The following is a 25,889-nucleotide window of genomic DNA, read 5'->3' as shown; positions in this document are numbered from 1 at the left end:
TTTTTAGACTTATTGTAGGAGCTGATGCTGCAAATTCACTGATTACACTCAAATACTACAATCTGGACTACATATTAGGACACCAGATGCATCAACACAGCACACACGAATTATTCACAACAGGACGAATGGAAAAAGAGACTAATACACAGACATACAGTTCCCGCACCATATAGCTTTATAATAATAATAATAATAATAATAATGAATAATAATTAATTATTTAATGATAAAATATATTATTATTGTTTATTATGGTTATCATTGTTGTTTGTTGTTTTATCCCCCCTCCCTTCTTTTGCCCCTTTTCCGTTTCCCGGCGGAAGCCCCTCCCTGTTAGCCGTTAGCCGTTAGCCCGCGGCCGGAGACGACCGGAGGAGTTACCGGGAACCGCGGGAGAAAAACACGGAGAAGAGGAGGGAATAGTCCGGCGGAGGACGGCAGAGGACTGCGGTGACCGGACAGCGAGTCTGCCGCCGAATAAAGCCGCTTCCCCGGTGAGTTAGAGTGGGTTTTTAAGAAGAGTGAAAACATCGGAGCTCCTCCCGACTGTCCTCCTCCTCCTGCTGCCCGCTCCTGCTGCTCCTCTGACGGACAAACCGACACACACAACACGGACACACACACATACACCGACACAGCACCGGAGCTTTGTTCCCACCAGCCGTTTCCCGGTCACTCTGTTTACCGGCTGGTTTAAATAAAGTTTGACCGTTAGCCTGTTAGCCTGCTGCTTAGCTCCAGTCCCCGTTACTTCTAATTGAGAGTAGCGGCTAGCGTTAGCTTAGCTTTAGCTTCACAAAGTTTGGTTATTGAGTTTTAAGGTTTTTTACATGGTTTAAATGTTTGGACAGGGTTTTCAGTGTTTTTACATGGTTTAAGTGTTTGGACAGGCTTTAAGTGTTTTTACATGGTTTAAGTGTTTGGACAGGGTTTAAGTGTTTTTTAACATGGTTTCAGTGTTTGGACAGGGTTTAAGGTGTTTTTACATGGTTTAAGTGTTTTACAGGGTTTTAAGGGTTTTTTAGTTTCATGTTTCAGTGTTTTGGACAGGGTTTAAGTGTTTTTACATGGTTTAAATGTTTTGGACAGGGTTTAAGTGTTTTTACATGGTTTAAGTGTATTGGACAGGGTTTAAGGGTTTTTACATGGTTTAAATGTTTGGACAGGGTTTAAGGGTTTTTACATGGTTGAAGTGTTTGGACAGGGTGTTTAAGGGTTTTTTACATGGTTTAAATGTTTTTGGACAGGGTTTAAGGGTTTTTTACATGGTTGAAGTGTTTGGACAGGGTTTAAAGGGTTTTTACATGGTTTTAAAAATGTTTGGACAGGGTTTTAAGAGTTTTTACATGGTTTAATTGTTTGGACAGGGTTTAAGGGTTTTTAGATGGTTGAAGTGTTTGGACAGGGTTTAAGGGTTTTTACAATGGTTTAAATGTGTGGACAGGTGGCTTTTATTTCCCATTAAATTTTTTGTCAATTTTTGGGGAGTCACCATTTTTTAAAATTATTTTTTCTTTTTAAACATTTCTTTTTTTTCTTCCGATTTTTATAAACTTTTTGGCATGTGTTTTAAATTTATAAATGTATTGTCATTATTCGTCAGTGTGAGCCACTGCAGTCTAATTTTTATTTTGGTAACGTCTCTGCTCGCTTTTTCTCCTCAGACGACCATGCCATCACTCCCCGCTCACCCTCGCCGTTTAGAGACAGACTGAGGGATCCAGGATGGGGTTTGGTCGGGATCTGAGGAATTCCCACGAGGGATTACTGAAGCTGCAGGACTGGGAGCTGAAGGTAGACACACCTGACAGAAAGTGACAGCGACACAGGTCACTTCCTTTTTTCTTACAGAGGAACGCCACTCTGAACCTGTCAGTGAAGCCTCGTTAACGAGGTCACTTCCTGTCAGTGAAGCCTCGTTATGAGGTCACTTCCGGTCAGTGAACCCTCATTAATGAGGCAACTTCCTGTTAGTGAACCTCGTTAACAAGGCAACTTCCTATGTCAGTGAACCCTTGTTAACGAAGGCAACTTCCTGTCAGTGAACCCTCGTTAACAAGGCAACTTCCTGTCAGTGAAGTCTCCTTAATGTTTGTGTATAAACATGTTGTTTGTTAGTGTGTAAGCATGTTGTTGTTTGTGTGTTTGTGTATAAACATGTCGTTTATGTGTAAGCAGTTTGTTTGTTTGTTTATAAACATGTTTCTTTTTGTGTGTAAGCATGTTTGTTGTTTATGTATAAACATGTTTGTTTATAAACATGTTTGTGTATAAAACATGTCATTTGTGTTGGTTTGTGTATAAACATGTTTGTGTATAAACATGTCATTTGTGTGTTTGTGTATAAACATGGTTTGTGTATAAACATGTCATTTGTGTGTTTTTTTTTTTTTGTGTATAAACATGTCATTTGTGTGTTTGTGTATAAACATGTTTGTGTATAAACATGTCATTTGTGTGTTTGTGTATAAACATGTTTTGTATAAAACATGTCATTTGTGTGTTTGTGTATAAACATGTTTGTGTATAAACATGTCATTTTGTGTGTTTGTGTATAAACATGTTTGTGTATAAACATGTCATTTGTGTGTTTGTGTATAAACATGTTTGTGTATAAACATGTCCATTTGTGTGTTTTTGTGTATAAACATGTTTGGTATAAACATGTCATTTGTGTGTTTGTGTATAAACATGTTTGTGTATAAACATGTCATTTGTGTTTTGTGTATAAACATGTTTGTGTATAAACATGTCATTTGTGTGTTTGTTTATAAACATGTGTTTGTGTATAAACATGTCATTTGTGTGTTTGTGTATAAACATGTTTGTGTATAAACATGTCATTTGTGTGTTTGTTTATAAACATGTTTGTTTGTGTGTAAGCATGTTGTTTGTTTGTTTGTTTGTTGGTGCAGCTGCTGGAGACGGTCAAGCGTTTCATGACTCAGCGGGTGAAGAGCGATAAGGAGTACGCTGCTCTACTGCTCAGCATGACTCAGCAAAATGAAAAACAGGAAGCTGCCGACTACGTCAGCACCGTCAGCAAGGTGAGTGGACACAACTGTCCTCATATCCCTCACCCACTGTCTGTCCCTCAGTGTCTCTGAGTGTCTCAGTCGTGGTCTCGGTGTCTCTGTGTGTCTCAGTCGTGGTCTCAGGTGGTGCGTCAGACGGAGGCGTTGGGTCGGGTGATGAGGAGTCACGCTGACGAGCTGAACTCTGGTCCTCTGCACCGTCTGTCCACTCTGATCAGAGACAAACAGCAGGTCAAGAAGAGCTACCAGAGTCTGCACCAACAACTGGAGAACCACTACACCAAGGTGAGGAGGAGGAGGAGGAGGAGGAGAGAGAGGAGGAGGTGTCTGGTTGATGATGACGTTATGATGTTGAGGAGGTGTGTCATGTTGTCGTGTTGTTGCTAGGTAACCAGGAGCGACCTGGACAAACTGAAGGCGGCGTATCGTCAGCTGAGCCGCGATGCTAACAACGCCAGAGAGAAATACCGTGAGGCGGTGTCCAAAGGTGAGGACGGTTTTATCTCCTACTGTGATTCATATCAGAGGAGGAGAAACGCTTTAACTAAATCATCATGCTCTGAGTCTGCTCTGTGACCTTTGACCCCGCCAAAATATTTCTGTACTTTCTGAAGTATTTCGTTGACGGGTTTTTAAAACGTCTTCAGTTCGTTTGTAAAAATCTTGGCTCTGAGAGTAAATGAATCTTACCGAAATCCTTCTCGTCCAATCACAGGCCGGGAGGCAGAGCGTGCCCGGGAGCGTTACGACAAAGCGACGGCGAAGCTCCACAACCTTCACAACCAGTACGTGTTGGCGGTGTGCGGCGCTCGCACGCAGCAGGACGAACACCGCCGCCACGCCGCTCCTGCACTGCTGGACGCTCTGCAGAGGATGCAGGAGGACATGACGCTCGCCCTGTGAGTCACACGACCATCTGCACCAGCAGTATTCAGTTAAAATTCAAAGGGGTCCATTTGCTAAAATTTCCTCCTAGCAAAGGTCCGGACCTCATACCTAAAATCAGAATCACGATTCACTGAACCTTTTTTTTACCTCCATTACGATTATTTTGCCTTTTTTGTGGTTTGTTTTTGCCCTCATGGTTCCCTGACAGCTTCACGTGCTCCTGGAGGAGTACTGTGATCTTTCTGTCTCTGTGTATTTTTCACAGTAAAAGTATCCTAGAGGAGTACTGTGATAACTCTGTGTGTGTGTGTTTTTCACAGTAAAAGTATCCTGGAGGAGTACTGTGAGATCAGCAGCCTGCTGACGGAGGAGGTGGTCCGGGTCCATCAGGAGATCTCGTCGGCGGTGGAGCAGATCGACCCGCTCGCAGAGTATCAGCACTTCATCGAGGCCTACAGGTCAGAGAGACGCTCACAGTCGGACGCTGGTTGTCATGGCGATGGTGTGTCTGGTTGTGGTTGCCACAGTAACAGTGTCCGTCCCACCCTCAGGTCTCCGGAGACTCCGGAGGCCAGCGTCGAGTTTGATGCGTCTCTGTTGGACGAGACGGACAGCCTGCCGGCCAATGAGATCCTCTGGAACACGCTGACGGCCGACAGCCTGCAGGCCATGTGAGCTTCAAAATGAAACTGCCACCACACTGTTTTCCCCTCCAAAATAAAAGACTCCGGGGGCTATATTCACTAAGCTTCCTCGCTCAGGGAGTTGCTCCGAGAGACGAAAATCGCAGAAAATGATTCAAATGACGACATTTCCTCTGAGTTTCCTTCCCAGTGAAGACTCGGTCCTGGTCAAAACAAACGGTTTTAGAAAGCGTCGCAGGACGTGCGAGAGGCCGCCATCACTCCCAGAATCCTAATAATTTAATAAAGCTTCGGAAATTTTTAGTTAACATTGTAAAACTTTCAGTAAAGATTCTAATATTATCGGTGAATATTCTAAAACTTTATAGTAAACATTCTAAAATACTTTTTAAAAATTTTCAGTAAAGATTCTAAAAAATGTGTAAATATTCTATTATGAACTTTTTAGTGAACTTTAAGTTGACATTCTAAAACTGAGTAAAGATTCTAAAACCTTTAGTGAACATTCTAAAACTTTTTAAAAACTTTTGTAAAGATTTTTACATTTTTAGTGAACATTCTAAAACTTTGAAACTGAGTAAACGTTCTAAAAGTTTTAGTAAAAGTTTTAAAACTTTTAGTTAACATACTAAAAATTTTGGAAAGATTTTAAAACTTTCAGCGAACATTCTAGAACTTTTTAAAACTTTTGTTAAAGATCCTAAAATTTTCAGTAAAGATTCTAAAAATGTAAATACTCTAAAAGGCCTTTTTAAAAGTCAGCAAAGATTCTAAAACTTTCAGTTAAGATTTATTTAAAGTTTTTAGTAAAGATTCTTAAGCTTTTAAAAAGTTTTAGTGAATATTTTCAAACTTAGTAAAAATTCTCAAACTTTCAGTGAAGACTCTAAGACTTAAGTTAAGGTTGTAAAGCTTTTGAAAAGATTCTCAAAGTGTCTTAAGTTAAGAAAACAAAGCTGTTGAGTAAAAGGTGTTAACCCTTTGACCGCCTGTGATCTCGCTGTGGATCTCCTTCTGTCGTCGCGGGGGTTAAAGATGTTTTTCTGGATGTAAACTTTATTGTCTTTGTTGTTTACGTTGTTTTTCCAGGTTGTCGTCGGCAACGGAGGAGCTGTCGCTGACTCAGCACAATCTACGGACGAAGGAGGCATTGGCCGATGAACTCGATGCCAAAATCCAGACGAGTCAGCAGAACGCCGAGAGGAAGAGCGAGTGAGTTTTTGACAATTCAGATTTACAATTTACGATCACAAGAAAGCGAGCGCCAAGACTCAGGGAAAAACCTGCCGCCTGTCTCTGTCTCTCTGTCTCTCTGTCTGTCTCTTTCTGTCCTGACTGTCATCTGTCTCTCGTCCTCAGCTGCGTCCTGCTGCTCAGTCAGAAACTGTCTCTTCTCGAGCTTCATCACGCTGTCCAATCACTGCGCAGCTCTGAGGCTCGCCTCGCCTCCCAGAAAACCCTGCTGGACGCCAAGATGGCCGCTGCCGCCTCCCCTCCCCCGCCGCCACCTCCCCCTGCGCTGCCGTACGAAGACGACGCCCGCTCCGTTGGATCCACCGTAAGCCATCAGTTATTGATTATTGATTGATCATTATTGATCGATCAGTAATTAGACTGTAAACCAGCCGGATGTCTCTGTGTGTCCAGGACATCTGTCTCACCTGTCTCACCTGACCTCCACTGTCAGAAACTGACTTACCTGTCTGAAATGGTCTCACCTATTGAGTTATTGATTATTGATCAGACTGGATGTCTCTCTCTGTGTCCAGGACCGATCCAAGGAGCGCAGCTCTCGCTTCGACACGCTTCGACACCTCGCCGGCATCATTCGCTCCCCCAAGACCATGATCGGGTCCTCCACCTCGGTCAGTCCGCACACCTGGGTGGGGTCACCTGTCTCACCTCTCTTACCTGTCTCACCTCTGTGACCTGTCTCACCTCTTTGGCCTCTCTGACCTGTCTCACCTGTCTCACCTCTCTGACCTGTCTCACCTCTCTGACCTGTGTCACCTCTCTGACCTCTCTGACCTGTCTCACCTGTCTCACCTCTCTGACATGTCTCACCTGTCTCACCTCTTTGGCCTCTCTGACCTGTCTCACCTCTCCGACCTGTCTCACCTGTCTCACCTCTCCGACCTGTCTCACCTCTCTGACCTGTCTCACCTGTCTCACTTGTCTCACCTGTCTCACTTGTCCCTGCAGCAGTTCTTTGATGTCATCCCGACATCTGAGCGCCCCCTGGCGGAGCAGGAGTGGTATCACGGCGCCATCCCCCGCACTGAGGCCCAGGAGTTACTACGGCAACAGGGAGACTTCCTTGTGAGGGAGAGTCATGGCAAACCGGGCGAATACGTCCTGTCGGTGTTTTCTGACGAGCAGCGACGACACTTCATCATCCAGTACGCCGACGTACGTACACACACACACACACACACAGACACACACACACACACACAGACACACAGACACACACACAGACACACACACACACACACAGACACAGACACACACAGACACACAGACACACACACACACACACAAATCACTCTGTAAAGCTGGTGTGTGTGTGTGTGTCTCTGCAGGCTCAGTACCGGTTCGAGGGGACGGGTTTCTCGACGATCCCGCAGCTCATCGAACATCATTTCTCCACGAAACAGGTCATCACCAAGAAGTCTGGAGTCGTGCTGCTGAGCCCCGTCGTCAAGGTAACCACCCATACACATCACTTATTGATCAGTAACAGTGATCACTGAGGACTGATAGGCTGTTATTGATCAGTAACAGTGATCACTGAGGACTGATAGGCTGTTATTGATCAGTAACACTCGTGGTGTGTGTTTGTGCATGCAGGATAAGAAATGGATCCTGAACCATGAGGACGTGGCGCTGGGGGAGCTCCTGGGAAAGGTGACCTCACTTCCTGTTTCCTATCAGGTTTTAATTTTGGTAACGGCGATCTCACTGTGTGTCTCTCTCTGCCTCCACTTCCCATCATGCCCTGCTGTCTGCTGGTTGCCAGGGTAACTTTGGCGAGGTGTTCAAAGGGACACTGCAGCGCGACAAAACACCAGTTGCTGTCAAAACGTGTAAAGAAGATTTACCTCCAGAGCTCAAGATCAGGTTCCTGTCTGAGGCAAGGTCAGCACCGATCAATACATCAATCAATACATCAATACATGATGCTAGGTCAGCACCGATCAATACACCAATACATCAATCAATACATTAAAAAAAATCATCTAGAGATACATCTATCAATACCTGCTGTCTGTCCCTGCCTGTCTCTGGTTGGCTGCTGTCTGTCCCTGCCTCTCTCTGATTGGCTGCTGTCTGTCCCTGCCTCTCTCTGATTGGCTGCTGTCTGACTGTCTCTGATTGGCTGCTGTCTGCCTGTCTCTGATTGGCTGCTGTCTGTCCCTGCCTGTCTCCGATTGACTGCTGTCTGCCTGTCTCTGATTGGCTGCTGTCTGTCCCGGCCTGTCTCCGATTGACTGCTGTCTGCCTGTCTCTGATTGGCTGCTCTCTGTCCCTGCCTGTTTCTGATTGGCTGCAGGATCCTGAAGCAGTACGACCACCCGAACATCGTGAAGCTGATTGGCGTCTGCACGCAGAGACAGCCGATCTACATCGTCATGGAGCTGGTTCCTGGTGGGTGGAGCTTATTGGCTGCCGAGGTTGTCTGTGGTTGGTCGGTATCTGACGGTCGTGTGTGTCCTCAGGTGGAGACTTCCTGTCCTTCCTGAGAAAGAAGAAGGATGAGTTGAAGACGAAGCAGCTGGTCCGCTTCTCGGTTGACGCGGCGGCCGGCATGGCGTACCTGGAGAGCAAGAACTGCATCCACAGGTAACCAAGGGGACAGAGGGGACATGTCCCAGCTGAGGCTACACTCTGAGAGGATACACCTGTCTGTCCTCACCTGTGCGTCTCACCTGTCTTTGTTTGCTCTGTTCCCCCCTCCCTGTCTGTCCCCTCTTTGTTGTGCTCAGGGACCTGGCGGCGAGGAACTGTCTCGTGGGGGACGGCAGCGTGTTGAAGATCAGTGATTTTGGGATGAGTCGTCAGGAGGACGACGGCATCTATTCGTCCTCTGGACTCAAACAGATCCCCATCAAGTGGACGGCCCCCGAGGCGCTCAACTACGGTAACAGGCTGTGCTCCCATTGTTCCCTGATGATGTGTCCTAAACTGTGATTGTTCCCTGATTGTGTGTCCTAAAGTGTGATTGTTCCCTGATAATGTGTCCTAACTGTGATTGTTCCCTGATAATGTGTCCTAAACTGTGATTGTTCCCTGATGATCAGTCCTAATGTGTGATTGTTCCCTGACGACGTGTCCTAAACTGTGATTGGTCCCAGATTGTGTGTCCTAAACTGTGATTGGTCCCTGATAATGTGTCCTAAAGTGTGATTGTTCCCTGATAATGTGTCCTAAAGTGTAATTGGTCCCTGATAATGTGTCCTAAACTGTGAGTGTTCCCTGATGATGTGCCCTAAAGTGTGATTGTTCCCTGACGACGTGTCCTAAACTGTGATTGGTCCCTGATGATGTGTCCTAAAGTGTGATTGTTCCCTGACGACGTGTTCTAAACTGTGATTGGTCCCTGATTGTGTGTCCTAAACTGTGATTGGTTCCTGATTGTGTGTCCTAAACTGTGATTGGTCCCTGATAATGTGTCCTAAAGTGTGATTGTTCCCTGATAATGTGTCCTAAAGTGTGATTGTTCCCTGATGATGTGTCCTAAAGTGTGATTGGTCCCTGATTGTGTGTCCTAAAGTGTGATTGGTCCCTGATTGTGTGTCCTAAACTGTGACTGGTCCCTGATTTTGTGTCCTAAACTGTGATTGTTCCCTGATAATGTGTACTAAAGTGTGATTGTTCCCTGATGATGTGTCCTAAAGTGTGATTGGTCCCTGATTGTGTGTCCTAAACTGTGATTGTTCCCTGATAATGTGTCCTAAAGTGTGATTGGTCCCTGATAATGTGTCCTAAATTGTGATTGGTCCCGGATGATGTGTCCTAAACTGTGATTGGTCCCTGATGATGTGTCCTAAACTGTGATTGGCTCCTGATGATGTCTCCTGCTCTGTGATTGGCCGCTGCAGGTCGTTACAGCTCCGACAGTGATGTGTGGAGTTATGGGATCCTGCTGTGGGAGACCTTCAGTCTGGGGGTGTGTCCTTATCCCGGGATGACCAATCAGCAGGCTCGAGAGCAGGTGGAGAAAGGTAACCAGCTGCTGTTGCCATCACAGGGATCAATAATCAGTAACATGACACCGATCGGCTGATCAGCCAATAGGGACGCAACGATACGATTTTTACAACAAAAAAATTAAATACAGAATGAGACTACAGAAAAATTCTGACTGAAAAATATTGTTAATTATTTCAAACAAAATCTCACATTTACAGTGTCCCTATGACCCTGACCCTGACCTTGACCCCTAACCCTGACCCTGACCTCTAACCCTAACCTTAACCCCCTAACCCCCTAACCCTCCCCCTCCCCCTCCCACTGGGACAGAGGAGGCTGCTGCACAGAGGTCACAGGTTAAAGGGTTAAGGGTTAAAAGTTTAGTGTTAAAGGTTATGTTAAAGGTTATGGTTAAAAGGTTATGTTAAAGGTTATGGTTAAGGTTAAAGGTCTGCTTTAGAGGGGAGAGGGTGAGTTTGAAGAGTAAAATGTGTCATTTCAAAGTTTCGAAGCTCTCTCTCTTTGACTCTTTGGCTCTTGCACTCGTCAGTCGAGGCGACTGCAGCTCGTCATTGTAGTTTGTTTTATTTGGACGTAAAATTGTTTTCTTATTTTCTTTGGACGTGTACTTTGTGTTTTTTCTTTGGACGTGTACTTTGTGTTTTTTTCTTTGGACGTGTACTTTGTGTTTTTTCTTTGGATGTGTACTTTGTGTTTGGACGTATAGTTTTTTTTGGATGTTTAGTTGTTTTTTTTTTTACATGTAGTTTGTTATTTTGGACATGCAGTTTTTTTTGGTTTTTGGGACATCTAGGTTTTTTTTCTTTTGGACATGTATGGTTTTTTACGTGTATTTCTATTTTTGTTTTCTTTGGATGTGTAGTTTGGTTTTCTTGGATGTGTATTTTTTCTTTTAACGTGAAGTTTGGGTTTTTTTGGACGTTGAACTCGCGGTGATGTTGAACAGGTGAAAAAAGGGCAAAAGCAGATTTCGCCCTCTGCTGTTCAAAAAGAGGATTGCGGTTCATTTTTTATCTCAATTTGAACGTCATATATTTTGTATCAATTTTTCATCACCTCCCAACGCACCGTCGCATCGCTGTAGTCATTCATCAGTCTCCTTGGAAACACGACTCTCTCTTGTTGCTAGGTTACAGGATGGCGTGTCCCCAGCGTTGCCCTGATGACGTCTACAAAGTGATGCAGCGCTGCTGGCAGTACAACCCCGAGGACCGGCCCAAGTTCTCCGAGCTGCAGAGGGACCTCGCCGCCATCAAGAGGAAGTGACATCATCACCTTGCTGCCATCAAGAGGAAGTGATGACATCAAAGACAGCAGAGGGACGTTGGCCCACAGCGCAGCGTTGTCGGCAGAGAGGTTGATTTTAGTTTGAAGGTGGACGTGGCCAGTGACATCATCGCTGACAGCAGCAAAGTTTACATCTGATGTAACGAGATTATTGTTGGTGCTGCAGACTGTTAGCATCCAGCTGTTAGCATCCAGCTGTTAGCATCTAGCATCTAGGTGCTGCAGGAGAGAGCCTGGGTTGTTAGCATGCTACACTATGCTAAAATGTTAAAACATGCTAACATGTTAAAACACGCTAACAACACGCTCGTATGCTCATCAAAAGCAATCCACTTGGTCAAAACATAATTTCTCCAAAAACTGTGCGACTCAAACTGAATCCATTGACGTGCCGTCAGATTATCACCATCGTGATAATCTGACAAATAATAATCTAAACAAAAGCTAAAAACGTGGTGATCTGAGTGAGTTTAGCAGGTGATGTCAGACACTAAGCCACGCCCCCATCGCCCCGCCTGTCGCTGCTGTCACCATGGCAACACTAAAATCAGCTGTTAACACTAAAATCTGATTTAATCTTTACTTTTATTTATTATCATTTTATGTTTTTTTTCTGCAGCTCCAAAAAAACTGACCTTTACTCTGAAAAATCAATCATCACACAGACCACACCTTTGTTTTTTTTGTTTTTTTTTACCAATCAGTGATTTCTAGTATTTTGTTGTCGGCTGAAGAAAAATAAATAATGCCTCTAAAACAAAATAATCTTTATTTAAAACATTTTATTTTTAAGTTTGATATTTTTCCTATTTTTAAACCAAAGTTAAAAAAAAGAAAAAAGATGGTGGCTGCGAAACAATTTTTTAAAAAAAACATATAAAGTTGAGCACTTGGTGGCTGTTTCCGGACCACTTTGTTTAAAAAGAAAAAGTTTAATATAAATCTGTGTAAACTACAAATAGAAAGACGTGTATCTGTGTCAATGAGCAGTGGGTCCTGATTGGTCAGCATCACCTCCTGGACTGCGTGAGGGCGGAGCCACAGTGATGTCAGAGCGCCTCCTGCTGTTTGTGTAAATAACTCTGAGCGTTTTCAACACTAATCGTCTGTTTGTCTTTTATATTTGTTTCTTTACCGAAATATTATCGTCGCATTATGATGAAAATTAAACAAATCAAACTCACCTGACACCTGTGTGATGTCACTGAAAAGCATTTCTGCTTCGCTACAGTGCAGACGCTCTTCTTTCCTGCTCTCTGCTCAGCTTTTATCTTTCCTATTTTTTTTCCTTCGTCACAATCTCGAACACATTCAAGGAGGTTTCCTACAATGATTAAATAATGTGGAGGGTAATCTTAGACATTTTCGTATCGGGATTATCTACTTTTTCTTCAGAAGAAACTACTTGTATTGACTCAGAGCCATGGCAAGGTTTCGAATGTCACTGTGCTGGACGTTGCTCTGTCAGACCATTTCTGTGGAGAAACACTCCTGTAACAGTCCAGAAAAGAGAGTGCTGGAAAGCACAATGAAAAAAGCGTCAGTTAAAGCTTCATGTTCATTTTAAAATCTATAAAAAAAAGTACGCATTTATAATATGACCTTGACAAGTGCAAGGCAGTGCAATTACAGACCAGTATCCAACTTACCATTCTTAAGTAAAATTGTAGAAAAACTTGTTTTTACTCAGTTAAATGATTTTTTTTTTTATATATCAATCTGGTTTTAGGACAAACCACAGTACCGAGACAGCCCTGTTAAAGATCATAAATGATCTCTGGTGTAACACGGACATGAAGAAACCTTCGGTCCTGGTGCTACTGGATCTAAGCGCTGCTTTCAATGCAGTAGATCACCAAATTCTTTTAAACAGACTCCGCAACCTGGTCGGCTTCTCTGGTACATTTTTAACTGGTTTTTCTCCTGTATCACAGACATATCATTTTTAGTAAGTATGGATACTTGTTTCTCGAAGAGCTGTAAGATCAACTGTGGTGTGCCTCAAGGCTCAATTTTAGGCCCCACACTTTTTATTCTCTACATGCTCCCACATGGGAACATCACCAGGCGGCACGGCAGCAACTTTCACAGTTATGCTGATGACACAGTTATATATTTCCATGTCTCCTGATTACACAGGACCAATCGATGCCCTTTTTAGCTGTATTCTAGACATCAAGTCCTGGATGGCAGAGAATTTCTTACAGCTCAACCAGGACTAAAGTGAAGATGGTCCTAAAACTCAGAGAGAGAAACTTATTCCAAAAATCCATACAGTTTTTGAAACCGTCTGAACGAGTAAAAAACCTGGGCGTTATCTTTGACTCTGAGCTTGGTTTTATTCCACATATTAAAAACATAACAAAAACGTAATTTTACCAACGTAAAAATATTGCCAGAGTCCGCCCGTTTCTCTCCTAAGCAAACACAGAGACGCCAATGCGTCTGACTACTGCAACGCTCTACTCTGGTCTTCCTAAAAAGAATAATACTCAATTACAACTAATCCAAAATTCAGCAGCACGAGTGCTGAGAAGGACCCGAAAGAGAGCACACGTTACGCGTGTTTCATAATCTCTGCAGTGGCTCCCTTTGTGTTTCAGGATTGATCTTAAGGTCCTCTTATTGGTTTATAAAATTCTTAATGGTCTTGGTCCTTCTTGTTATTTATTAGTCCTCCAGTACCGGCCTTTCGGTTAATCCTAAAGTTAGAACAAAAACCCACCGTGAGGCATCGTTCCAACATTATGGCCCTTGTCCGTGGCACGGCCTGCTGGAGGACCTGAGGGCTGCTGAGAGCGTCTACATTTTTAAACGCAGGCTCAAGATCCACTTTTTTAATCAAGCTTTTAACTAATCTGTATTATTTAGTTGTTTATCTACTTATTTATTTAGATTCTTAGGTTGTTATACTGTTGTTTTTTCATATTTCATTTTACTCTCAACACATTGACCGTTTAGTCTTAAATAGATATTGTTGATCTATTTAGTTTTTAGTTTTTTATTGAACCTCTGGTGTTTCCTCTGAGGGCCCTTCGCACCGGCAGCTGTGATTGGCTCTGGCTGTGTGGACGCCGTCCTGGGGGTTGTCCTGTCCATCACCAGGAACATGTGACGTTGGAGGGGGGGCTCAGCCTCTACAGAAAAAACCCCAATACATTTCATTTAAATTTGCTTTTTTTAAAAATTTATAATGTTGTTAATGATTTTTTTTTTTTTTTTGGTAATTTACTTTTTCTTAAAAAGGTTAAACTTTATTTAAACACAGTGAAACAGGACACTTCATTTAAAGGTGTTTATTAAAACTGTAAACTTCCAAATAAGGTCGGCAGCGTGGCCGGTTTGGGGTGGGGCTTGTAGCCGATTCGCTCGTTAATAAGCTCCGCCCTCGATGCCGTTGTAGAGGAAGAAGCCGAAGCCCCGCCCCCGATTACGTCAACGCCTATAACGGAAGCACCGCCCCCTCCCCCTGACTCCGCCTCCTCTCGCTGACGCTTCCTGGCCTGAAAAAATCCAAAGTAATAACAAATAAACAAGCAAACAATAAATAAACAACAAATAAACAGGTAAACATAAATAAACAACAAATAATCAGGTAAACATAAATAAACAACAAATAAACAAGCAAACAACAAATAAGAAAACAACAAAAAAACATCTGATCCACGAACAATATGGACAGTGCTGATTAACAGTATTGATTGATATAGACAGTATTAACTGATATTCATAGTATTGACATATATATATATACATATATATATAGTATTGAGGATTTATTGATATAAAGGGGTATATAGAAATGACTCAAACCTCGAGCTCCTTCTTGACGCTCTCGAACTCCTCGGTGTCATCGATCTTCAGCTCCAGACGAGTCGGTTTCCTCCTCAACATTTTGACTTTCTATCAACAAAAACACAACAAACATGACGACAATAAACACACACACACACACCAAACATTACAGACAGTACTGGGAGCTCTGGTGTTATTACAGTCAACAGTACTGGGAGCTCTGGTGTTATTACAGTCAACAGTACTGGGAGCTCCGGTGTTATTACAGTCAACAGTACTGGGAGCTCCGGTGTTATTACAGTCAACAGTACTGGGAGCTCTGGAGTCATCACAGTCAACAGTACTGGGAGCTCCGGTGTTATTACAGTCAACAGTACTGGGAGCTCTGGTGTTATTACAGTCAACAGTACTGGGAGCTCTGGAGTCATCACAATCAACAGTACTGGGAGCTCTGGTGTCATCACAGTCAACAGTACTGGGAGCTCTGGTGTTATTACAGTCAACAGTACTGGGAGCTCCGGTGTCATCACAGTCAACAGTACTGGGAGCTCCGGTGTTATTACAGTCAACAGTACTGGGAGCTCCGGTGTTATTACAGTCAACAGTACTGGGAGCTCTGGTGTTTACTGAGTTTAAAGCTAAGTAAAGAGAAGCTAAGCTAACATGCTAACGTCGGTATAGAAACTGCCATCAAACCGGAAACAGACAGACGCTCCTCGCTCGCGTGCACCGCTCGGACAGGTGAAGTGACGGTGTGTTCAATTACCTGATGCTGCTTACAGGTGAGCTGCAGACAGGTGAGCTCTGCGGTCTTTTCGCGGCTTTTCTCTCCTCTCGTGTTTGTTTACGGCCGCGCTGTCAACCGGAAGAAGATACATTGACCCGGAAGCTGATGACGTGAGCACGTCTGGTGGACGCCGCGCGGAGCCGGTACTCGCTTATCTCTCAGGTGAGTTTGTTTCCTCTCAGGTGAGTTTTAACCCTTTCACTTAACCCTTTCACAGCTTCGTGCACATGTCATCCTCACCTGTCTCGTGTCGACTCACGAGCGGCTTACGTGATGCGTGACGCAGCGTTTTTCCCACTGTTTATGCTAATGCTAATGCTAACGTAAGCAGTGTACGCCGCGTTGTTTCCGCCTGAACCAAACTGCGTTCAAAAAACGGCCAATTTAAGACTCAGTGTTCCGAACATCTATCTGCGGATATTATCGATAACTCTACTGTAAACATTCAGTCTATCTGCGGATATTATCGATAACTCTACTGTAAACATTCAGTCTATCTGCGGATATTATCGATAACTCTACTGTAAACATTCAGTCTATCTGCGGATATTATCGATAACTCTACTGTAAACATTCGCTGACTCTCAGACGCGTTTCGGCCTGTCTCTATAATGACTGGTGTCATGGATGTGTAGTTTTCCCAGCAGCCTCTGGGGCCAGCAGCAGGAGCAGCAGGAGCAGCAGGAGCAGCAGGAGCAGCAGGAGCAGCAGGAGCAGCAGGAGGCACGGTACGATGTCGGACGAGGAGGATCTGGCTCCGGCCGTGAAGAAGAGTCGTGTTTTCTACGGAAGCCTGGAGGAGAAGGAGCGCGAGCGTCTTAGCGCCGAGTCGGCCAGAGGAAGTGATGCGATGAAGGCAGGCATCGAGGCGGGAAACATCAACATCTCATCAGGTGGGTTTCGGCCACTGTACGCCGTCAGCGAGCGTGACGTGTGAGTCACGCTCCGTTTCCCATCATGCCCTGCAGGAGAGACTCTGGACCTGGAGGAGCGCGTCAGCGAGCGTCAGCAGGAGGCCCTCGCTGCTTTTGAGCGGCGCCGGCGAGCGCGACAGATCACCGTTTCCACCGATGACGCCGAGGTGAAGGCGGGCCTGCGGGCGCTGGGAGAGCCAATCACACTGTTCGGAGAGGGACCAGCTGACCGCCGGGAGAGGTAAACAATAACAAACTGTTTACATACTGTGATGACATCATCACATGACACGACCAAACTGTGGACAGTTTGGCATCACAGTCTGATCAGCTGTTTGTTTGTTTGTGTGTTTGTTTGTTTGTGTGTGTGTGTGTGTGTGTGTGTGTGTGTCAGGCTGCGCAGCGTTCTGTCCGTGGTCGGTCCGGACGCTCTGAAGAAGTCCAGGAGAGACGAAGAGAGAGCAAAGAGGTCACAGGACGAGGTCAGCACACACACACACACACACACACACACACACACAGTTTGTACAGTCATGAAAGACCTGGAAAAGTCCTGGAGAAACAGAGTCTCAACAGAGGTGTATTCATGTTGAATGAACCTTATTAACCATGTCCTGTCATTCCGACCAATCACAGTGCCAGCAGACGTGGTACCATGAAGGCTCCGCCTCCCTGAAGGATGCTCGCCTTTGGTTGGCCAAATACTCTCTACCCCGGTGAGTCAGCAGTGAAACTGGCCAATCAGAGGCCGAGGAGGCTTCAGTGTGTTTGTGTAGAGAGGGACAGGCGTCGCGCTGTTTCAATGCGCCGCCATACCGTTCAACACATTATGCACCGCTTAACACGTCACACACTGCTCAACATGTCACGGACCGTTCAACACATCATGCACCGCTTAACACGTCACACACTGCTCAACATGTCACGGACCGCTCAACATATCATGCACCGCTCAATACATCACCGACCGCTCAACATGTCTCACACCCCTTAACCCATCGCTCAATACGTCATGGACCGTTCAATGTGTCATGCACCGCTCAACACGTCACGGACCATGCAATATGTCACACAGCCCTCACCATGTCACGCACCACTCCACACATCATGCACCACTCAACGCATCATGCACCACTCAACGCGTCATGCACCGCTCCACACATCACGCACCACTCACCACGTCACGAACCGCTCAACTCATCATACACCATTCAACACGTCATGAACCACGCCACATGTCACGTAAACGCTGCCGTTGCCCCTCAGTTGTAGCGGTGAACGCAGCGTTTCTGGTGCCTGTGTTATCCATCACATGGTGGCAGGCTGCCCGCTCGGTGCCTGGCGGGAGCTTGGCGGTGTGCTGATGGTGCGGCGCCGATGTCACTGACTGAACTGAAGTATCACATAAATTGGAGGAATCTGGTTGGCTGAGACTCAGGACCTTCTGCTCTGGTTGGTCCATCAGGGCGATGAGGCGTCTGGAAGCTGCACGTGCTCAGAGGGACGTTGCCGAGGCAACCAGGGCAATTCGGCAACAAGAGCTGCACAAAAGCCTGAGGGTGAGTAGGCACATGTGACTTACCTAATGTATATTTCACATATATCTAATGACAAACCCCAATTCCAATGAAGTTAGGACATTGTGTAAAATGTAAATAAGAATAGAATACAATGATTTGCGAATCATTTTCAACCTATATTCAGTTGAATACACCACAAAGACAAGATATTTAATGTTCAAACCGATAAACTTTATCGTTTTTTTTTATTTTATTTTTTTAAAATATTCACTCATTTTGAATTTGATACCTGCAACGCGTTCCAAAGACGCCGGGACATTCGATCCCTCAGGCGGCACTGCATTAAACACCGACATCATTCTGTGAAGGGTATCACCACGTGGACTCAAGAACACTTCGGAAAATCCATCGTCCGTTAACACAGATCGTCTCAACATTGACACGTGCACGTTAAAACTCTGCCTCGCATAGCAAAGCCAAATATCAACAACACCCGGAAACGCTTCTCTGGGCCGAGCTCACCTGAGATGGACTGACGCAAAGTGGAAAAGTGTGCTGTGGACTGACGAGTCCACATTTCAGATTGTCTTTGGAAATCATGGACGTTGTGTCCTCCGGGACAACGAGGAAAAGGACCATCCAGACTGTTATCAGCGCAAAGTTCAAAAGCCAGCATCTGTGATGGTGTGGGGGTGTGTTCGTGCCCATGGCATCATGGGTAACTTTTACATCTGTGAAGGCACCGTTAATGCTGAAAGGCACATACAGGTTTTGGAGCAACATGTGCTGCCATCCACGCAAATGTCTTTTTCAGGGACGTCCCTGCTTATTTCAGCAAGACAACACTAAGCCACATTCTGCAGGTGTGACAGCAGCGCGGCTTCGTAGTAAAAGACCGCGGGTACGAGACCGGCCTGCCTGCAGTCCGGACCCATCTCCCACTGAAAATGTGCGGCGCATTATGAAGCGCAAAATACGACAACGGAGACTCCGGACTGTTGAGCAACTGGAGTCGTACATCAACAAGAATGGGAAATAATTCCACCTACAAAGCTTCAACAGCTAGTGTCCTCAGTTCCCAAACGCTTACAGAGTGTCGTTAAAGGACAGGTGGCGTAACGCAGAGGTAAACACGGACCGTCCCGGCTTCTCTGGAACGTTCTGCAGGCATCAAATTCAAAATGAGTGAATGTTTGCAAAAAAAACAACAAAGTTTATCAGTTAAACTATTAAATATGAAATACCTTGTCTTTGTGGTGTATTCAGTTGAATATAGGTTTTAGGAATATTGTATTCTGTTTTTTTTTATATATATATATATATATATATATATATATATATATATATAACGTTTTATACAACGTCCCAGCTTCATTGGAATTGGGGTTTGTATATCTAATGTTTATCTTACATGTATCTATACATATAAGTTTATGTAATGTATATTTAACATACATTTCACATATATCTAATTTATATGTAACATGTGGTCTCTTCCTCGTCTTCTCCTTCTCCTTCTTCTTCTTCAGAATCTCAACAACTTCTGCAGTCAGATTGGAGATGATCGACCAATCAGCTTCTGTCACTTCAGCCCCGACTCCAAAATGTTGGCCACAGCGTCCTGGTACTAAGCCCCGCCCACTGTAGCATCAGTCATGTGATCAGCTGACTCCGTGTGCTAATGCTAACATGCTAACGCCCACCCCTCTCCCACAGGAGCGGTCTTTGTAAGCTGTGGTCCGTCCCTGACTGCAACCTGATTCGTACACTCAGAGGTGGGCGGGACTTCCTGTCATGTTGTGAAGCTAATTTAATAATGACGAGATCAATATTCTCAGATTTAAGGCTTTTATGGTGAAGCAGCAGGAAGTGTTCAGACATTTAAGGCTTTTATTTTGAAGCAGCAGGAAGTGTTCAGAAATTTATGGCTTTTATTTTGAAGCAGCAGGAAGTGTTCAGACATTTAAGGCTTTTATTTTGAAGCAGCAGGAAGTCACTGTCAGCAAAGTGATGGCTCTTTTCTTTTGAAGCAGCTCTCTCATTGGCTGAAGGACACATTTAACGTGGGCTTTTATCTTGCCCGCAGCTGGAGTCACTGTGACCAATCAGAAGTCACTTGAGGCTGCGCTGCCCGGGTCTCTCTGTGCTGACAGGTAGGACATATGGGGACATGAGGACACACAGGGACATGAGGCGCTGAACGACACACTGGGATTTGAGGACACTCTGGGACTGGGTAGTACACATGGGGACCAATGAACACACACTGGGACATGAGGACACATGGGCACAGGTAGGATACACTGGACAGCTGGGGGTGGAGACACACTGGGACACTGGGGGACAGGTAGGACATATGGGGACATGAGGACATTGTGGTCTCCTGACTGTATGTACACTCAGAACATGAGGACACACTGGGATTTGAGGGGAACACACTCTGGGAATGGTCAGTACACTTTTGGGAACTTGAGTTAGGACAGTCCCTAAAGACATGTGTGTCCCTAAAGACATGTGTGGTCCCTAAAGACATGGTCCCTAAAGACAGTGTGTGAAACACTGGGAAAGACTGGGGACATGTGTGTCCCTAAAGACACACTGGGGACACGTGTGTGTGTGTCCCTAAAGACACGTGTGTCCCTAAAGTTATGTGTTTGTTCCTAAAGACGTGTGTGTCCCTAAAGACTGTGTGTGTGTGTGTCCCTAAAGACACGTGTGTGTCCCTAAAGACATGTGTGTGTCCCTAAAGACACGTGTGTGTGTCCCTAAAGACATGTGTGTGTCCCTAAAGACACGTGTGTTGTGTGTGTCCCTAAAGACATGTGTGAGTCCCTAAAGACATGTGTTTGTCCCTAAAGACATGTGTGTGTCCCTAAAGACACGTGTGTGTGTGTGTGTGTGTGTCCCTAAAGGACAAGTGTATCCCTCTACAATTCTCTACAATTTCATTTAGCAGACGCTTTTATCCAAAGCGACGTCCCTAAAGACGTGTGTGTCCCTAAAGACACGTGTGTGTGTGTGTGTCCCTAAAGACATGCGTGTTTTCGTCAGGGCTCCGGGTGTTTTTGGAGATATCGGCCGTGAGCCTTTAAATTTTGAGAGACGTGTTTTTAGGTGGAAAAGCTTTTTCTGCGGTAGAGATGAAGGATTTTTGTTTGTTTAGGGTTTCTGCAGACTGTCTGTTCGTTAAAGTAAGACTCAGGAGAGGGAGCGCTGCTGTGCGGTGCATCATCACGGCTGTGGTTCGGTCTCTGAAGATAATCTCAGCCGTGATGAAACACGACAACACGCGACCTCCACGGTGACATTACTGTTGTACAACACTTCACCGAGCATATTTTATTCGTTAATAGTAACAAGACACTACAGATTATGATTTGTTTGTTTATTTAATGATTTTTTTGGCTCCGCCGACACAAATAGTTCCTCAGCCTGGACGTGACAGCTGTTGCCTAGCAACACATAAACACTTCCCGCAGGCTGCCGGCTAACCTGCGTTAGCTCGGTCTGCTGAGCGTCACCGACATTTATCTCCGTGTTTTCAGTGAAATCTGAGTCTGTTAACGGACACTTTGAGATTCACACCAGTTAGTTTGATCAGACGGTTCGTCTCTCGTCTCTCGGGCTGTGGATGGCGTCGGACGAACATGTCCCTTTCTCATCAGCGTGTCCGTGTCTCATCAGCGTGTCCCTGTCTCATCAGCGTGTCCCTGTCTCACCGCACATCACTGTAACATCTCATCAGCTGGTTTACCCTTTCTCACCAACGTTTCCCCAAAACCCTCATCAGCTGCTCCCTCCTGGTCTCGAGACTTTAGTGACTCCACAGGTCCAGTCAGAAGACACACTTCAAAATCCTGTCCTCTCTGTAACAGTCTGTCTGTCTCTCTGTTCTCTCTCCTGTGTGCTCTCTCTCTCTCTCTCTCTCTCTCAACGTTTACCAAAACTCCGTCACTGTCTCTGTGTCTCTCTGTGTCTCCTCCTGGATCTCTCTCTGAGACTTTCTCTCTGTGACTCTGTCTCTCTGTGTCTCTGTCTCCAGTTTCAGAAGTCTCTCTCTCTCACTTCTGTGTCTCTGTCTCTCTGTCTCTGTCTCTGTCTGTGTGTCTCTCTCTCTCTGTGTGGCTCTCTCTCTCTCTCTCTGTGTGTCTGTGTCTCTGTCTCTGTCTCTGTGTCTCTCTGTGTGTCTCTCTCTCTGTGTCTCTCTCTCTCTGTCTCTCTGTCTCTGTGTCTCTCTCTCTGTCTGTGTCTGTCTCTCTCTGTCTCTCTGTCTGTGTCTCTCTCTCTCTCTGTCTCTCTGTTTCTGTGTCTCTGTCTCTCTGTTTCTGTGTCTCTCTCTCTCTGTGTCTCTGTCTCTCTGTTTCTGTGTGTCTCTCTGTGTCTCTCTCTGTGTGTGTCTCTCTCTCTCTCTGTCTCTCTGTGTGTCTCTCTCTCTGTGTCTCTGTCTCTCTGTGTCTCTGTCTCTCTGTTTCTGTGTCTCTCTCTCTGTCTCTGTCTCTCTGTTTCTGTGTCTCTCTCTGTGTGTGTGTCTCTCTCTCTGTCTGTGTCTCTGTCTCTCTGTCTGTCTCCCTGTACTTACACCGTACTATAAACATACTTTTACTCTAACTCTTATTAACGCGTTTTCAGTTTTAATTATTAATAAAAGGCAGAACTGTTAACACCATTCCCCCGTGAGGCTGTCCCCTCTGTCCACACGCTGTCCCCTCTGTCCACACACTGTCCCCTCTGTCCACACGCTATCTTTGTCTTTTTTGATCCATGCAGCTCCAGACTGAACCGGTGGTCCTTATGAGATCATTAAGGCCTGTGTGTGTGTGTGTGTGTGTGTGTGTGTGTGTGTGTGTGTGTGTGTGTGTGTGTGTGTGTGTGTCTCTGTGTTTGCCGTAGCGACGAGCCAGTGGCAGACATTGAGGGTCACAGTGAGCGAGTGTCTCGGGTGTCGTGGCATCCCTCAGGGAGGTTCCTGGGAACAACCTGGTAACCACACACACACACACACACACACACACACACACACACACACACACACTCACACACACACACACACACACACACACACACACACACTCAGACACACACACACACACACTCACATACACACACTCACTCACACACTCTGTTCAGACTGTCTTGGAAAACCTGCAAAAGTCATGGCATCTGAATATAGCAATTTCCAGGCCTGGAATAGTTTTGGAAAGCTAAATCTGAAAGTTTTGGAAAAGTCCTGGAAACCAACAATAGTTTCTGTTTTTACGGTTCCTGACTCATTTTGGAGAAAAGCAGAAAACATGTTTTCTTAAAAAATCACCAAAACAACAAGTATACACCTCACCTGTGTCTGTCTGTCTGTCTGTCTGTCTGTCTGTGTCTCTGTGTGTCTCTGTCTGTCTCTCTGTCTCTGTCTGTGTCTCTGTGTCTCTCTGTCTCTCTGTCTCTCTGTCTCTGTCTCTGTAGTTATGATAACTCGTGGCGTCTCTGGGATCTGGAGGTTCAGGAGGAAATCCTCCATCAGGAGGGTCACAGCAAAGGAGTCCACGACCTTCACTTCCACCCCGACGGCTCTCTGGCTGCTACTGGGTACAATACACACTCTACTGCATACCACTGCATACTACTACATACTACTGCATACTACTACATACTACTACATACTACTACATACTACTGCATACTACTACTACACACTACTACACTCTACTGCACACTACTACATACTACTACACACTACATAATACTGCGACACGCTACTACACACTAATACAAACCACCAACCACACCGACTGTCTCCACTGACTGTCTCCACTGACTGTCTCCACTGACTGTCTCCACTGACTGTCTCCACTGACTGTCTCCACTGACTGTCTCTCCACTGACGGTCTCCACTGACTGTCTCACTGACTGTCCACACTGCCCCCCCCCCCCGGCTCTTGTCCAATCAGAGGACTGGATGCGTTTGGCAGGGTGTGGGACCTTCGGACGGGACGCTGCGTTGTCTTCCTGGAGGGACACCTGAAGGAGATCTACAGTGTGCACTTCTCTCCCAACGGGTGAGCCAATCAGAGACCAGCAGACTTAACACTCAGCCAATCAGAGACTGTTTCAGTTTTGTTTTGTTTTGTTTGTTTTTTGCTTTGTTGTTTTGTTTGTTGTTTCTGTGTGATGTATATAGAGAGCCTTCCAGGTGTTTGTGGTATCTGAATATTCCTGACGGTGTTTTTGTTTGTTTGTTTTGCTCTCAGGTATCACCTGGCAACAGGAAGTGGTGATAACACCTGTAAGGTTTGGGAGCTGAGGAACAGAAAGTGTCTGTACACAGTCCCCGCCCACCAGAACCTGCTGTCTGCGGTCCGCTTCCAACGTAAACAAACGCACCCTCACTTTTTTATTCCAACGTAAACAAACGCACCCTCACTTTTTTATTCCAACGTAAACAAACGCACCCTCACTTTTTTATTCTAAATAATTAAATTAAATTTGTCCTCAGTTATTGTGTTTTATTTTAAGGATTAATTTATTATTAGTATCATTATTTTTAATATTACTGTTTATGGACTATTTTCTTTTCAGGATAAATTTTTCTTTTTTTGTTTTTTTCATGCAAATTATTGTTATTTATGGCCAATTTTATTTTTTACAATAAATTTTTCTTTTTTTTTTTAACTTTGTGTAATTTTTTTATTTTACTGCTTATTTTTAATTCAGTGTGTCTCTGATGTCACTTCCTGTTTGTTGGCGTGTAGCCACAGAAGGTCACTTCCTGTTGACCGGAGCGTATGACAACACGGCGAAGGTCTGGAGTCACCCGGGCTGGACCCCGCTGAAGACGCTGGCGGGACACGAGGGGAAGGTACCACACGCTGCGCTCTGATTGGTGGTTGAGGAGCTGCTGCTGATTGGTGGGTACGTTAACGTGTCACACCTGTTTGTTTTTCCAGGTGATGGGCGTCGACGTGTCGCCTGACGGGAAGCTGATCGCCACCAGCTCCTACGACCGAACCTTCAAACTGTGGCTGTCAGAGTGATGCGTTGATGATGTCATGACAGCAGAAACGTGATTTTTTTTTAATGATGAAAAGAGTTTTTTGTGAAATAAAAGTGACAGTTGAGCCCAGAGTGTTTGAGTCTCTGTGGACGAAACACTTTAAACGCGTCACGCCGTCATTAATGATCGCCAACAGACCATCAAACGCCCGACACGTCTTAGCTCCCGCCCACACAGGTATCACACCTGTCACATGACTTCTGACTGATTCATCGACTGATTGATTCATTGGAAAACATGTCACCATGAACACGACACACTGTGTACATGTTACTACACACTGCAATAAACACTGTATGTGTTTTAATACACACGATACACCACATATCCAGCCTGAACATTTTACACATTTATTATGTTTTAGACATAGTCCTACTTTTTACATTTGTAAACAACACACTGTGATGTTTTTCTGATATTTGAGCCACATTCTGAGATATGTGACCCCAGCGTGACCCCGGTGTGACCTCGGTGTGACCCCAGCGTCCAATTTGTCTTAGCAATCTATCAGTGGAAAAAACAATCTGTATTTGAATATCAAGATAAATTAGATCAACTCTATCAATCTAAAGCTGAAGGGGCCTTTATAAGATCCAACAGACGCCGGCTGGAAGCAGGTGAACAGAACTCGGCATTTTTCTTTAGGCTCGAAAAATCACAATCCAAAACCAATACTTAGCTGAATACTGATAACTCTGGATGTGATTATACTGAGCATGTTGTTGCAGACTTCTGCTCCAACTTTTATAAAAATCTT

General features: G+C 45.0%; 3 protein-coding genes across 6 annotated transcripts; 2 read left to right on the top strand and 1 right to left on the bottom strand.

Annotated features, from left to right (window-relative positions):
• The first annotated feature begins 412 nt into the window (after positions 1-412).
• Positions 413-11,690, top strand: fer (fer (fps/fes related) tyrosine kinase). 4 transcript variants are annotated; one of them, XM_042509355.1, is made up of 20 exons: positions 413-495; positions 1,667-1,797; positions 2,919-3,050; positions 3,150-3,323; positions 3,426-3,525; positions 3,754-3,937; positions 4,247-4,384; positions 4,478-4,597; positions 5,660-5,782; positions 5,930-6,128; positions 6,340-6,435; positions 6,776-6,979; positions 7,153-7,275; positions 7,421-7,477; positions 7,590-7,708; positions 8,124-8,218; positions 8,290-8,413; positions 8,557-8,711; positions 9,673-9,795; positions 10,914-11,690. In XM_042509355.1, the coding sequence occupies exons 2-20, from the start codon at positions 1,729-1,731 to the stop codon at positions 11,048-11,050; spliced, it is 2,472 nt and encodes an 823-aa protein (XP_042365289.1). In that variant the 5' UTR covers positions 413-495; positions 1,667-1,728; the 3' UTR covers positions 11,051-11,690. The 4 variants fall into 4 exon arrangements, with proteins under 4 accessions (XP_042365289.1, XP_042365287.1, XP_042365288.1 ...); XM_042509353.1 differs by having other exon boundaries at positions 7,590-7,756; XM_042509354.1 differs by having other exon boundaries at positions 6,773-6,979.
• Positions 11,691-14,352: 2,662 nt separating this feature from the next.
• On the bottom strand, positions 14,353-15,721 carry cdc26 (cell division cycle 26 homolog). Its single transcript, XM_042509499.1, has 3 exons — positions 15,633-15,721; positions 14,885-14,974; positions 14,353-14,574 (listed from the first exon to the last, which is right to left on the bottom strand). The coding sequence occupies exons 2-3, from the start codon at positions 14,963-14,965 to the stop codon at positions 14,371-14,373; spliced, it is 285 nt and encodes a 94-aa protein (XP_042365433.1). The 5' UTR covers positions 14,966-14,974; positions 15,633-15,721; the 3' UTR covers positions 14,353-14,370.
• A 34-nt stretch (positions 15,722-15,755) lies between these two features.
• prpf4 (PRP4 pre-mRNA processing factor 4 homolog (yeast)) lies at positions 15,756-25,203 on the top strand. The gene is made up of 14 exons (XM_042509711.1): positions 15,756-15,815; positions 16,289-16,546; positions 16,622-16,808; positions 16,962-17,049; positions 17,204-17,283; positions 18,033-18,126; positions 19,617-19,711; positions 19,804-19,862; positions 22,893-23,067; positions 23,545-23,667; positions 24,030-24,137; positions 24,330-24,448; positions 24,831-24,937; positions 25,026-25,203. Exons 2-14 carry the CDS (start codon positions 16,387-16,389, stop codon positions 25,110-25,112), a joined length of 1,482 nt encoding a protein of 493 aa, XP_042365645.1. The 5' UTR covers positions 15,756-15,815; positions 16,289-16,386; the 3' UTR covers positions 25,113-25,203.
• Positions 25,204-25,889: the final 686 nt, after the last annotated feature.

The sequence above is a fragment of the Plectropomus leopardus genome, chromosome 20 (genome assembly GCF_008729295.1).
Source record: "Plectropomus leopardus isolate mb chromosome 20, YSFRI_Pleo_2.0, whole genome shotgun sequence".
NCBI classification, from domain to species: Eukaryota; Metazoa; Chordata; class Actinopteri; order Perciformes; family Serranidae; genus Plectropomus; species Plectropomus leopardus.
The sequence above is the reverse complement of the archived record's forward strand: the minus strand, read 5'-3'. Positions and strand labels throughout refer to the sequence as shown.

Coding starts and splice junctions, on each gene's coding strand:
- fer (XM_042509352.1), top strand. CDS start 1,729: ATGGGGTTTGGTCGGGATCTGAGGAATTCCCACGAGGGATTACTGAAG. Junction 6,436..6,772: donor TGATCGGGTCCTCCACCTCG/GTCAGTCCGCAC, acceptor TTGTCCCTGCAG/CAGTTCTTTGATGTCATCCC. Junction 7,478..7,589: donor TGGGGGAGCTCCTGGGAAAG/GTGACCTCACTT, acceptor GCTGGTTGCCAG/GGTAACTTTGGCGAGGTGTT.
- cdc26 (XM_042509499.1), bottom strand. CDS start 14,965: ATGTTGAGGAGGAAACCGACTCGTCTGGAGCTGAAGATCGATGACACC. Junction 14,575..14,884: donor GCGTCAAGAAGGAGCTCGAG/GTTTGAGTCATT, acceptor GGATTTTTTCAG/GCCAGGAAGCGTCAGCGAGA.
- prpf4 (XM_042509711.1), top strand. CDS start 16,387: ATGTCGGACGAGGAGGATCTGGCTCCGGCCGTGAAGAAGAGTCGTGTT. Junction 23,068..23,544: donor AGGTTCCTGGGAACAACCTG/GTAACCACACAC, acceptor CTGTCTCTGTAG/TTATGATAACTCGTGGCGTC. Junction 24,938..25,025: donor TGGCGGGACACGAGGGGAAG/GTACCACACGCT, acceptor TTGTTTTTCCAG/GTGATGGGCGTCGACGTGTC.